The sequence below is a fragment of the Phaenicophaeus curvirostris genome, chromosome 10, assembly GCF_032191515.1.
Source record: "Phaenicophaeus curvirostris isolate KB17595 chromosome 10, BPBGC_Pcur_1.0, whole genome shotgun sequence".
In the NCBI taxonomy this organism is placed as follows: domain Eukaryota; kingdom Metazoa; phylum Chordata; class Aves; order Cuculiformes; family Cuculidae; genus Phaenicophaeus; species Phaenicophaeus curvirostris.
In genome coordinates this window covers 13,354,143-13,368,540 of record NC_091401.1, presented here as the reverse complement: position 1 = coordinate 13,368,540, position 14,398 = coordinate 13,354,143, and the positions used below count along the sequence as shown (strand labels likewise).

The 14,398-nt window shown below is 41.5% G+C and overlaps 1 protein-coding gene across 1 annotated transcript in view; it reads right to left on the bottom strand.

Moving 5' to 3' along the window:
- Positions 1-1,084: 1,084 nt before the first annotated feature.
- The window catches only part of EPHA4 (EPH receptor A4), a 114,699-nt gene continuing 101,385 nt past the window's right edge, over positions 1,085-14,398 (bottom strand). The window contains exons 14-18 of the mRNA XM_069865080.1: positions 12,684-12,833; positions 10,065-10,258; positions 7,404-7,559; positions 6,236-7,116; positions 1,085-3,524 (exon numbers count right to left, since the gene is read on the bottom strand). Of these exons, the coding sequence (XP_069721181.1) occupies positions 7,002-7,116; positions 7,404-7,559; positions 10,065-10,258; positions 12,684-12,833 (615 nt within the window). The 3' untranslated portion in view covers positions 1,085-3,524; positions 6,236-7,001. The remainder of the gene's footprint in view (positions 3,525-6,235; positions 7,117-7,403; positions 7,560-10,064; positions 10,259-12,683; positions 12,834-14,398) is intronic.

Here is a 14,398-nt window from a genome sequence, read left to right as displayed (position 1 = left end):
GCTTTCATGTGGCCCCTTTCAGTACTGGAAGGCTTCTCTGGGGTCTCCCAGGAGTTTCCTCTTCTCCAGGCTGAACAACCCCAACTCTCTCACTTTGTCCTCATAGGGAAGGTGCCCTTGAATCACCTTTGTGGCCTCTTCTGGACTCGTTCTAACAGATCCATGTCCTTCCTGTGGTGTATACATTTGTCACATAGACAAATCAAAAGCTTAAGGAAATTTCTAGAAGGCCACAACCCTTTCTGCAGTCCCTGGGAACCATCCACAACTCATATAGCTAAAGTGCCAGAAAGCCCGTACATCCTAACTAAGCAGCAGCATTGTAAAGAAATTACATCACACCCCTGACACACAAGCTGTGCAGCGCACACCCACATGTGTTACCATTGCTTAGCAATATCCCTTACACGACACCCACTCCCTCAGTCTCTGGCTTGCAGCCCTTGTCACAGAATCTGTCCCTCTCCATTTTCTGCTGCTCCAAACACTCTCATGCCTCTGGTTTGCATTTTGTCCCTTACCTTCTCCCTTTCTGGCCAGGAGTCTACAACATGAGCCTGCCGACCTATGCAACTGTCACCCACATACAGAGCAACAAGGGCAGTAACTCAGCAGCAAGGTCATGGTTCCCGCATTAGAAGCAAAATCCGGGCCCAAAGGAAACTTCAGAACTGTAGGATATCTGCCAAGGTGATGTCTGGTCCCATGCAAGGTCCAGCCTGCTTGACACAGGGGACGGAGTCTATTCCCTTGGTGCACATGGATGTTACCTGGTCTCCAAGGCAAAAATCACAGAGATTGTTAACAAGGGCAGGCTGGCTGCAGCATCCTTCCCAGAGCACAAATGCTCTGCACACTACACAACCTGTGATGGTAACAAGAAAAAGTAACGTGCTGTAAGGCACGCAAGGGACTTAAGCCGTTTACATGAACTTCAGGAGTTTCACAGTTTCCTGTGAAACGAATTAATCCCTTTGGGGCCAACAGCAGGACTACTACTCTGAGTTCTGTATTCATATCTGTTGTGGATGAACACTGCATTAAAAAAAGATCAAATAATCAGAAATAGTCCATTTCAGGTTTGTACAGCAACTACTTTATTATTTTCAAATGCAAATGTTTGCATTGTTTGCTATTTTACAATTTTACAAACTAGGTATAAAAGACCATAAATAAATGACATAAGTTATGTGTACCTAAAATTCATGGAGGGGGAAAAAATTACAAATTAAAACAAAATAGAAAAATCTATATATCTAACCCAGAGACTGTTCAAATGCACGAACCAAGAAATGCTGTTAGATTTTTTCAGTATGAACTAAATTATAATATGCCTCATACATTCTAATTTTAACCACAGTCCTTGCATATTCCAACATACTTGCAGTGATACAAAAAAATAAATGCACTCTCTTTTTATTTGTCTGATTAATATTTCAGATTTTTTTTCTGGTTATGAAAATGTCACATAAAAGAAAAATACTGCTTTTTAAGTCCTGTTTACTGGTTACTCACCAGTTTTTTGTATTTTATACATATATATTTTTAATACATAGCTCCATCACAAAATTAGTACAGCAAGAAACCCCAACAAACATCAATCAGTGGTGTGTGAGTAGGACAATTTCTTAACAAACAGAGGCTCATCATGCACAGCAGTCCTGGTGGTGCCCTCTCCTGCACGGGGAAGCAGTACATGCTTTCCTTTGGCCCCCGGCTCTGTCTGGGCACACAGTGGCCCAAGCTGGGCATCACAGCCAGCATCTCCTGACGCCCTGACCACCCTGTCTGTGCTCTCCTAAGGGCATGGCTGCCCTCGCCTCCCTTGCATGGACCTGCTGCAGCTCCTCCACCACAGCAGGCAGAATTGCAGTTTTAACTCAGAGGGCCACTGAGAAGGAGGAAGCAGAAGTTACTTTGGGACATCTCTTTATGGCTCTGGTCAAGGCTGCGCTTGCTATTAACGCAGCACAACCAGTCTCCTCCTGTCTGCTGGAGTGACTCCCCATCCCACAGCAGCTCACTGTGCTGCACAATGCCAAACCCTGTGACCAGACAGCAAGCAAGGAGCATCACCTGCCCCACTCCAACTACGCTGGGGTCTAGTGCACGTCACCACTCAGAAACTAGCTTACTCTACATTAACAAGGAATTCTCCAAAGACAGAAAGCTTTTCTAGGTAGTACCAGTGAGAAGCAGCCCTGTCCCTTGGGCCACGGAAGGAAGAGTGCCTTCTGCTGCACTTTACCAGCATGAGGAATAGGACACTTTTCACAATGCTCTTCCTAACTACTGTAACCTTACAGGTCTTGGTTTTTTTCCTTAACTGTGCTGGGAGCAAACAAAGTGTTTTAATTATTATGTTATAAGTTTTCAAGTTTTCACAGCTTGCACACAGAGCAAGGTTTTTCTGTGAACAGAAGAATTGCATATATTTGTTTGCATTCAACAAGTCTTTAAAATCCTATTTTTTAAGATAAAAAAAAGCTACTTAAGAACTCAATTGAGGTTTACCAGTGGATGGATATGCAGGTGTTGCCTCCATCCCCTTGCCACTGAGCAACTTTTAATCATAAATGGGGCATTAGTATGAATCAACACTTCTTTATGAAACAAAAATCTTTAGCACCCTTACAGAACCCATCATCCATAACTCCAAGATTAACTTGAAATTGCCCCTGTTTCAGGTTGCAGAACTACTCATTAAGGTTAGAGTGGCAGCTAGAAATTACACTTATAGATACAGAAATTTAAACACTGTTTAATGTGTGTGTTTTCGCTACCATTGCAGACACGAGCTATCGGCCTGCTTTCATATGACAGGGGACTCCTGCGCTTCCAGAGACGTTTCCAGCACATTCACAGGCAGTTCTACACATGAGGAGACTCGCACACAAAGATACACACACAAGCATACATACACACCTTTCAGAGGAGATAATAATCCATATCCATTCAAGGGAAAAAAATATATTTTTATCACTGCAATGGCACATTTTGTGTAAAATGTCACATCAGCAATGTATATAGGCAGCTCACAGGAACTGGGCTCTTTGCTATGGCACCTGGCCTGGTGTCCATGGAAAGACGTGTAGAGCTCCATCACCTGCATTCATCCAAGATGCAGCAGTGACAGCCAGGGGGTTGATGAAAGAAAATAATAACATGTATAAATAAACCTGAATGTAGGAAGAGAAAGCAGAAAGGAAGGAAAAAAAAAATCCAGAAGTCTGTAGGGCTTTGACACAGTACATTCCTCAAGTGACAACTGGGTGCTGAGTCTTATCAAGTTAATTATCTTTCCACGAAGAAAAAAAATGGAGTGGGTGGCAAGAGAAAAAAAGAGAAAGTAAAAGTCATGTTTGTTTCAGGGACTGATGACTGTTCAGCATGTGTTCTTCAGAATGAGTGCTAGGGAAACACAACTGTGAATCCAGAAGGCTTCATGTCTAGTCTATGTTCCTCCATGGTCAGTATGATCAATAGGATGGGCTATGAAGCAGTGAAAGCAAAATCTAATTCACCTGCACAAAAAGAAAACACAAATATATTAAGCAACATGCAATAAGACAGACACATACACTGCCTGACTGCTTCCCCTTCGGTTCCCCAGCAGAAGTGCTGCTGCAGGCAGCCAGCCCCTCCTTGGCTGGTGCAATTGCTGATGCACATTAAAGGAAAAGACCTAAATTCATCTCCGTCCTAGTGAAGAGGTAACACAGCAGGAGGTTCATGGAATCAAACCTCTCCCAAGAGCTTTTCCTTAAGGACAGAGGAGAAAAGAAGACAATATGTAATTCTTGCACAAGAGAGTGGCTGAATGGCCATGCTGCAGCACTTGGCTACGCTCTCGCTGGTTGCTTCAGCCTTCCTGGGCCAGTGAGACAAACACAGCCAGCAGTTCTCAAAGGTAGGAACCCTTTGCTTTCCTTTTCCTCTTTTCTTTCCCTCATACTTAGAATCATCAAATGTCCTGAGTTGGAAGGGAACAACAAGGACCATCAAATCCCACTCTTGCCCCAGCACAGGACAGTCCCAGCATGCACACTGTGTATCTGAGGGTTGGCCAAATGCTGCCGGAATACTGTCAGGCTCGGTGCCCTGACTGCTTCCCTGGAGAGCTGTTCCAGTGCTCCACTGGTAAAAAAAAAAAGCACTTTCTTCCAAGATATAGCTTATAAAGAGATATGTATGTGCCACCTATTTTTTTTTTTTATTTGCTCTCCTCCAGCCAAAATCCCACTCCAGGTAACACCCCCTCACTGGTCATGTTTTACCCCAGGCAATACAACCATCAATGGCACTTCTGAAAACCTGGCATCTAAGCTGCCTTCACAGTTTTCATTCCATGGGGACACAGCTTTTCATTTTGTGTGAAAACTACTGGAGTGTTTTGAATTACCATTACTAGAATCTAAGAAAGCAATTTTACAAACTGGCCACAAAATTGGAGGTATTTTGTTTTTTTATGTAAAATGACAATCTCAACAGAATGCAACAGGTTTGCAGCGAGGGGAAACTTTAAGTATCTCTATTCTTAAGAAGCAAAAGAATTTTTCCTGATGAAAATACAAGTGTCAGGTCTTTAAAATGAGTAACTGCTTCTTATGTTGCCTGGCAAAATGACATTAAAACATGCTGCATTAAGTAGTTTTTTAAAAAGAAAACTTAAATTTCTTGAAATGGAAAAGCTTTTATAAGTAATACCACAGAACAGTTTTTACTAAGCTGTCATGATTTGACAGGATCCAAATTTATCATCCCATATTCTGAACAAGTTGTTTTCTGAGAGAGTAGGGGGTGAGGGAGAGTCAGTGGTTAAAATCAGCAAGTTACTGTTAAAGGTGACAAAAATTGATGTGAGTGACAATACCGTAAGTGTGACTTGTCCAGATGAGTGAGCTGTTCGGGATTTAGAATAAATGCAATTATTAAAAAAAAATCGGACCTATAAAGCCACTAAATCATTTCTGAATTTGCTGTCAGGTGCAGAGTGCAACCGAAACATTATCGACCAAGGGACCAGTCTCAAAAACATCAAAATATAAATTTCAGCTTTCTGACATTGTGCCTGGCACAGCTGAAATGCAAGAACTATTCTAGAGGCTATGTCATTAAAACTCTCCTCCTGCTCGGCATCAGTGGTCTCTTTTTTAAGGTCATCTCATCAGCTTGGTCCTTGAAAGAACTTTAAGAGGAATCTAATTCATACATTCTGTTCAAAAAGAGTAATAAAAGCTTTAATATAAATAAAATTCAAGCCTAAACGTGTTCAGAGCTTTACTGGATAAAGCTTTATCCAATGTGACCTAATGAGGACAGTCACATTCCTACTGTAGTCACATCCACCTAGCAATCCAGGGGATACGCTTTCATTCCCTCAGCTCTTCATCTATTTCTTAGAGGAGATGGAGGGTAGCTTTTCCAGCAGGTCACACTCCATCTTGTTTGTCATACTGGCAGATGGACGCTGAGACCTTAGCCGTGCAGCCTACAACTGGCACTCACACCCACAGCTGCTTTGATGATCCAGCCTATGTGGTTGGTTTACAAAAGCAAATTCAATTCCCACAGCTGATGAGGCTGGATCAGCTTGTCTGAAATCTAAGACTGCTGCATAACATACAGCTGTAACCATGCCTGACACTCAAACTGCAAAAGCAGGAAGGTTGCATGCACAATCCCATTTCTTTCTTCTCCCCCTCCCATAAAACCACTGACATAGCAACCGAGACCAGTCTCTCTAAAACACAAGTATTGGTTCTACTGTTGTTCATGAGAAGGCAGGAGGAGTCCTTGGTTCTTGGTGCATTTATGACAACCTGTACTTTACAAGGTACTCCTTACTTTCTATGGGACTCATATGCAGGTTTTTCCACTCAAAAAATAAACGCATTCCTACCACTCTCAGTGCAAAATGGAATCAAGCTGTTCGCACTGATCAAGCCCCCAAAAGTGAGACCTGTTGTCTGCACATCCTAACACACAACAGCTAGAGAGAAAGACCACATTTCGAAACAGTGCAATTTTCACTGTTATCAAATAGAGCAAATAATGGGATACACTAAGCAATTAGTTTGGGAAACCAGCACAAGTTCATACAAACCAGTTGGGAACCCCAAAGAACATATACCACAGCCCTTTTTTGTTTTTTCTTCCCCAACAGTTATGAAATCCTAGCCCAGTTTAAGAAATAAAGAACCATGAATGTGTTGGACATTGTATTTCCACTGACCTTCTCCGTATGGCAAAGGGAATTGCTTCTTGAAAGAGAAAAGGAGTCTGAAAGCTTCACATGCATGATTGTCACAGCTGACTACTGGCAAGATGTTCACAAAATGTCTTTAAGTGGCAGGCTTCAGCACAGCACAACAACAGCCAGTAATCTCCCAAGAGGTCCAGTTTTGCCCAGTAATCCACAAGGTGGGTCATTTCATGTCCCAATCCCATAAGCGAGTAGATCACTAATTAGCAGGTACTGATCAGCCAAACAATATCTCACTGAGGTTTCTGCAAGTTATTAGTGATGCATCAAATCTGCAAAAAATATCCTAGGGCAGATTCTTCATTCCAGTGAAAGATGCACAAAGGTGGTTTCACCCACAAATAAAACACTATGGTTGTAATCCTACAGGTCACAGGGAGAAGGAAAGTAATATTGTTTTTGTTTTTTAAGCACAGTATCTGGCAGCAAACATAACATCAAAACTTGAATGTGACTTTATATTTATATAGATACATGTATTTTACATATCGTTGATCAACAGAGAAATATGTTCCAAGAAACAATTTGTTCCAGGTCTGGTTTAAAATGACGGCTTGTCATTTCTGGAGGCCCCCCCAGCACACACGCTTGGTTTCCACAATCTGTACATCAAGCAATGCTGCAGATCTTTATTTCAAAGGGCGAGGAGACGAAGTAAAAAAAGTGCAGTTCTTCAATTAAAGTGCATGGATGAGGTAAACTAATTTCAAGAGTTTTGAGTTTATTCAGTACTGGCTCAGACGGGAACCATCCTGCCATGCATCTGTTGCATTTGGGTGCGCATCGCTTGAACGCTGCTCAAGATCCTGTTCTGGTGCGTGATGGCAGTGATCCCAATCCTTGCCAGGTCACTGTGGAGAACAAAAGAAGAAGCAGGGGGCTGAGAACAGCAGATCAGATGCCAGTGCAGAGGAAAATACTAAGGGTCAACCACAAGCAACATAGTAAAAGCAAGGCAGATGTACAGAAATTTTTAATTAAGTAAGTGAAGGCATTGTGGAGGCATTATAAAGTTATCCTCCATTCAAATGAAAGGCATTCCATTCCTTTAATGAGTGTAATGATATGCCGTACAAAGCAAAGGATGCTGATTAAAGCCAGATTTACCATTTTTTTTGTTTTATCGCTGAGTACTTACTCCTGGTTCATATGCACCACAGCCTCTAGGGTGGTATAGCCAGCAGCTGTGAAGTTATCCTTGTATCGCTCCATTTTAATGGCTTGGAGCCAGTCACCAACAGAAACAACCGCCGAGAACTCAGGGGAGCTGGGATCCAGCAGGGCTGTGCTAGGTCTGGATGCCAAGCAGTGAAAGATGAAAACAGAGAAATTATGTCAGCTGGATCATGAACTGCAAACCAAAGTTAGGTCTCTGCAACAATTATCCTCAATGATTAGGGAAAGTAAGGGCAAGAACGTTGTGGCCAGCAAAACTGGTGGCTCTCTGCACAGCAATGTAGATCAGTGCAAGAAATTTAACACAATGCAAAGCAACAGGCCAGTTTTTGCTGCTGATGAATCTGACCGTAGGTTCTATTTTTGCTTTCAGATCTAATTTGAATCATTATGCCACTTACAATTTCCACCTCAGATGCAACTAAGTTCACAGAAGATGCTTATACTTCAAAAAACAAAGAAGATGGCAGTGCTGGAAGACATTCAGCCTACTGGGTCTCACACGCAGCAATGCAAGACCTTGCCGATCCTGCATGTGTCAAACCTCAGCGCAGCAGCTACAGAAACACTACTGAAGTATGTGGGAAGGAACTGGGAGCTCTAAACCAGCCAGACTAGTTTGGAGGGCAAAACTCAGGGCGGGTTCAGATAAGTCCTGCTTCTAGCCAGGTTAGCAGGCAAGCTCAGTGCATTCAATCAAACTCAGGACAGCAGGGAATTAATCCCCTCTTTAATCAATCCATTCCTGGCCAGCACGTGTGCCAGGAGTGGGGGGAATCGTGTGAGCTTTGATCTTTGTTTGCACTGCGGAATGTGCTTCTCATTTTCTATTGCAGAGTTGCGAATAATTATTTTTACAAAATTTGCTTTTCTTATTAATATCTCATTTATTATTTCATGTATACTGTAAATCACAGATTCATTAAACCATTATAAATTACTACTACCTATCTAACCAAAACAATTAGAATTTAGCAATTCATTTGAAAATGCACATCATCAAAGATTAGGTGTGCAATAGCGTAGTAACATCTTGCCTAAGGCACTGAGTGTTTGCTGGTTAAAACTGTTTTACTGTACTATCTAACACAAGACCAATGACGGCAACTTAATTATATACATTTATGCTTCACGGATAAAGTCATATAATAGATTAATAATGTTTTATGCATATTTGAAATTCATATTCCGTAGAGAAGAAAAGTAAAAGTCTATAAATAGCCACGAACATGGAATGACCTTGAATAGGCTATTAAGTTACATGAGTACAAAAAGACCTTGAAGTGGCTATTAACTTTTGTAAAAGCTATATATTTGCAAAGGGCACCTGTAAATTGGAAAGAAAGCAAACTGGAGGAGTTCACACTGTGATTCTCAAATCAAATCATCACAGCAGATCATATTGTGATTCTCACCATGTAAATTATTTACGTCTCAAGGGTGGATAAATTTTTGTCTGGCTACCAATGCAATTAGGGCAATCTGGAAGACGTGTGGTGCTAAGTGGCCTTGCAGGGTTAATAAATCCCTCTTCTGATAATGTACATTGTAAGCAAGAGTCACAAAGGGACCTACAAGTTTAAAAATGAAAATAGCTTCTCCCAAGATGCTGCTCTGTTGGAGGCTGAAACAGAACTACTGTTACTCCTTCACTGATTCAAGCAACTTAATTTTGTATTGCCCGATAGACATTTCGGTATGTTCCCTTCTATTAAAACATATTTTCTTTTTATCTTTCTCGTTTCTTTTCTTTTAAGCTTTTTTTCCATATCTGCTGTAAGCAAATTTACCTGTCAAAGCAGAGACATTTGAAAATAGAACAAGCCTGGTGCTAATTAGTAAAGCTCCTTGGACTACAGCAGTATTTCACCAGCTTAACCAAACTGCTGATCTGTCCCAGCAGATATTTCGCGTTTACCCTACAACTCTGGGAGTTTCCTTCCTAATGTGTGCGCCTCTTTCACACGTACCAATTATACCATATCTAGCAAACAAAACAAAACATCAGTGTAATGTGGGATCAGTAGAGACGTGAAACTGGCTTTCCACAAAATTAAATTCAAATTCACATAAAAATTAATCCACACCTTCCCAATGCCCACAAGGCGTTGGCTGTAATGCCGCAATGCTCATTTGCAAATCCTACACAAATGTAGGGTTTATAAAACTCGATGATGTACTTTTCCTGCAGAAAACCACATCACTCCTGGTAGCTACACTGCATTAAGGCCACCCATTCAAGCCTTTTCATTAGGAGTGAGAGGGGAAAAGATGCAGCAAACTTTGTCTTCAAAAAGAGCTTGCCTCCACAGGAACTTTTTCAGGATGTGCTTAAGACTGTGCTATAAGCCTGGTCAGCACTGGGGTGAAGCAGCCACAGCTCTGTACCTTTGACTTTCCTTCTCACAGAGTTAGGAGAGTCTGGGGTGCCCAGCAGGGTTCCATAGTGTGCTGGCACAACCTCTCCGCTCTCTTGCACAGCACAATGTCTGCTGTGCAGTCTGGTTCTGCAGAGCTACCAAGTGCACCGTAATCCCAGCACAGAGGTTTAGGGGACCTGCAGCTTTGCCTGTCAGCTCCACTGTGCTCCCTCATACATCACCATTACAAAAGCACAGCTCACCTGGAGCTCTCGCTGCCTGTCCTTTTCAGGCTGTTGGGGTTGCGGATGAGTTTGTCCAGCATGTTGACAATCTGTCCAAATTTAGGCCTGTCACTGCGTTCTTTCTGCCAGCAGTCTAACATCAGCTGATGGAGAGCAACAGGGCAGTCCATTGGGGGTGGCAGCCGGTACCCTTCCTCGATGGCTTTAATAACCTATAAATGGCACAATTAGGAAGACATTAGAGAACATCAGACACTACTCACATCTACCAGCTGAGTAGCATTTATCCTAGGGCAATACAAAGTATGGAAACAAATCCACAATTAAGTGAAACTACATGGAAAATTACACTCTGACTCAGGCAGTTGGTGGTCTCAGAACTGTCATTTCTCCTCGGCGATTCAAAACTAAAAGGGCAGAGCATCCAAATCAGACATCAGACACAGCAGGGCAATGTATCACAAAAGAACACGTGGAATTCAGGGGTGACAAAATAGCCCAGGTTAGAATTAAGCAACTATTCCTGTTGGACAGAGGGTTGGAGAAGCAGCAGCTCTACAGCACATCTTTAATATCTGTCAGTTTTGGGTGCAATAAACTGAAGATTAAATTCTCTGCCAGCATTTTTAGGGTACCGTAGATCACCCCCTCTTCCCTCTCCTCATGGTCCAGCTCATCTCTGCTAGCAATACAGGCATTGTAGAGAACCTGTTCTCTCACCACTGCATGCTCTCAACCAAGAACTGAAGAAATGGGAACCTTTTTGTACAGCTTATCCGGAATGTTACAGAAGTCCAACTCAGCAGCTTGAGTATGCATTTCATACTTAATGGAAACCAGAAAAACTCACAAGCTGGAGTCATTTCAAATCCCCCAAAAAAGGGCTCCAGAGCTCAGTACTCTGGCGGCTTCTTAGCTCTCTTAGGAGAATGGGACATGGCCAGGACTCAATTCTGATAATGACAGGGATATGACCCAGAAGCCTTCAGATCTTAATCAATATGACTTTGAGGGCAGGATTCACCATGAGACTAGAGACCAGGGATGCACAGAAACTGTACCGAACTAAATTCCTTCATTCTGGTCTTGTCCAATTAGTGGCTAAAATCCACTGGGATGGTAGGGCAAGGAATGTGCCTGCACTATTAGCAGCTGTTCAGTGACCACAAGCAAAGTGGCTCTCACTACTCCAGAAAGTATGAAGATCCTTTTCATTTCTCTCAATTCAACAGACACTGAGAATAATTTGAAATCCACTTCTGCTTTGTTGTGAAAAGCATTGCTCTCACCATCACTAAAGAGAAAAAAATTCAGTGTCTATGCCGTGTACTAAAAAGAGGATGTGAAGACAGTAATATTAGCTTTCACTGTCTTGCTCAAGCCAGCTTTTCAACATGGTCTAGCACTGCACATTGGTGGTGTACACCAGCCTAGCATGTTAGCTCTGTTCGTTGCACTGAGCTCCACTGTGCTGTGTAGACAAGCCTGATACAACCAAGACACATCTGGTGTTTTATTTTCTTGCTAAGCCTTGATGACTTCCTGTTAGCAAAGGAAGGCAAGATTGGGTGCCAGAAGAGACATTTCACATCAGAAGGAAATTAAAATTATATCCCCCATTTAGACTAAATGCCATCCGTATCTAGACATCCTTTGAAAATGCTCAGCTCTATGTAAGAAAGCAGATGACTTGTAAAATGACTTAACCACTCCCATGAGCATATATTCAGATTAACATTTTCCTCTTCTTTTATATCTTTGTAACCCCCCTGGGAAGAGAATTATAGATAATCTATGCCTCATTTTCACTGGGATTTTTTTTTTCATTTAATAAAAATTCTATTACCAAAAGCTCTTACTAGCATTATTATTAAATACTCTCTCGTAACAGCTGCCATTGTTCATGCTCCCTCTTGGAATACACTGAAGTAGTCCAGATGGTACGGTTAAACAGGACATGCATAATTTAAGCATGGTCATTTAGGAAAGCTGCTTTTTAATGTCCTTGGGGGGGCAGCTATGCAATTGTCACAAGGATGCTCTGACTGATAAGCAGAATTGGATTTCATGTATGTAGTTTTAGACTTCCTACAAGAAATAAAATCACATGGAAGAATTACAGGCATACTAGGGCTTGAAGACTTAACTACTACCAGGAAGTCCCATTGAATTCAAATGTTTTTTTCTTAAAAACTTTTAATAAAGTCGAGATTTAATAGCAACATTCAAATCTTCCTTCTCTTGATAGTATTACAGTCTGACAGTTTAAATACATTAATTTCCCTTTCCTTCACTCTTCTTTCTTACTTTAATTGCGTACAATATTTTCCTAAAATTTAAAAAAAAAAGAAAGGAAAAAAGATACATGTACAAGTTATAGAATCTGACTTGCTAATCCCATATTGCCTGACCACAGACCAGGCTTGACGTATTCAAGGAAGCCTTAGTTCCACAGAGGTTACCAGAGAAAACCGGAATCTACTGCCCATGATATCTTTTTAAAAACCTGGAATAAATGTAGCAATGGAATGTCACAAATCCATTGACACAGAAGAAATGAGCAGCCATCTAAGGACAAAGATAAAGGCACAAGGGGAAAGGAGAAAACAGGAACAGGAAGCCCAGAAGGAGACTCACATCTTGATTGGACATATCCCAGTAAGGTCTTTCTCCATAGGACATGACTTCCCACATGACGATGCCATAGCTCCACACATCACTAGCTGATGTAAATTTGCGGTAGGCAATTGCCTCTGGTGCGGTCCACCTGATGGGGATTTTGCCACCCTGTCAGAAACAAAGGAAACCACAGGCTAGTGAGTCACTGACCCAGTAATGTGCGTGGCTGACACTGTTCTACATTGCCATGGAAAATACAAAATGGTTTTCTGTATGCAATTGCAGACTCCTTCTTAAAAAGGCATCCACTTTCTCTCTTTCTTCCCATAAAACTGTCAGATCCAACCAGGAGGCAATGCTGCTCATCTGTTTTCTTCAGTCACAAGGAGGCAAACCAGTAAGTTGTTAAAATGCATTTTTACCAGTCCTCTAAGAGATCTCTTCTTAGGGCTATGCTGAAGCCTGAGAACAAGCCAAGAGTTTTACAAAGTATATGTGAGAGATTAGTTGACGAAACAAATAAGTACATGTTGCTAATGACTATTTCCTTGCTTGCCTGCGTGACCTGTTTGGCCGGTTTCAGAAAAATGGGATTATAAACGTTTTGCTTTTCAAAAAGGTAAAATAAAGAGAGGATAAACTAGGAAGATTTATGAATACTGTGGTGTTTCCCATGGGCAATAACCCAATTCCTGCCAGAGATGTGAGATGGCAAGCAAGCCTCTGGGCTCTGTCAGTTCCTGTAGGAGGAGCTCAACTACGGTACCAGGCTGCTTTTGATATCTGTCGGAGAGAGCTGCCTTTTGATACAATACTTCTTTTTCAACAAATAAAAACACTTGGGTATCTGATCTGGGCCACTGAGGTACTGCACTGCTTTACAAGGAACTCACTCCATCCCATTTATCTGATTTTGCCTTAGCTGAGTGATCCTGGGCCACAGGTTTCTCTTTTTGTTTATGCTAATATGCAGGGTGGTTTAGTTGAGCTTTTGGTTTCCTGCAGTTCCATATGGGGAACGACTTAAGCTGAACAAAGGTTTCAACGTTTCTTCATTTGCTTTTATCCTTTTTTGATTAAGTTTATTTTGGTAGCTTTTTTCTCAGCAATCTTCTAGATAGTTTTTATCCATAACAGAGTGCAGTGCATGCACACTTAATGGTTATTGTTCTAATCCCTCTCTCAAGAGTTTAATATGGAGTTGTTCCAAAGCCCAGTAAAATCAAAAGGGGTCCTTCTCCTGGCTTCTTTGGCCTTTGCATCAGGCCCTTTGTGAATCAGATTGTAGCAGTATGTGTCTTGTCTGGCTACAGGGCGCCCTCACTTTAATAAATTACGCTACTAACAGGGAGCAGAATGCACTATTCTCTTAAAAAAGATGCATTAAAGAATGTATCCTATTGCATTATCTCTAGTTATGAAAAAGATCTATTTCTCCTTTCATGCATAGATGCATGGACTGTGTTTATACATGGCTGTCATTCTAAAAATTGTCGATAAGCTCTTTTTATTTAGCTGCTTGAGTATAGTGGAGTTCATCCAAATTTTCCTGATCCTTCATCATTGATACGAAATGAAAACAATGCGCTGTAATGCAAATGTCATTGATTCCCTGTAGTTTACTCTTGAGAGCAAACATAATACTTTATCTCCACTCACTAAATTCAAAGGGAAGCTTTTAATCATGTCTGTCTTGCCCTTGTGTGTTTGTCTAAACTTTGATTTCCCTTTTT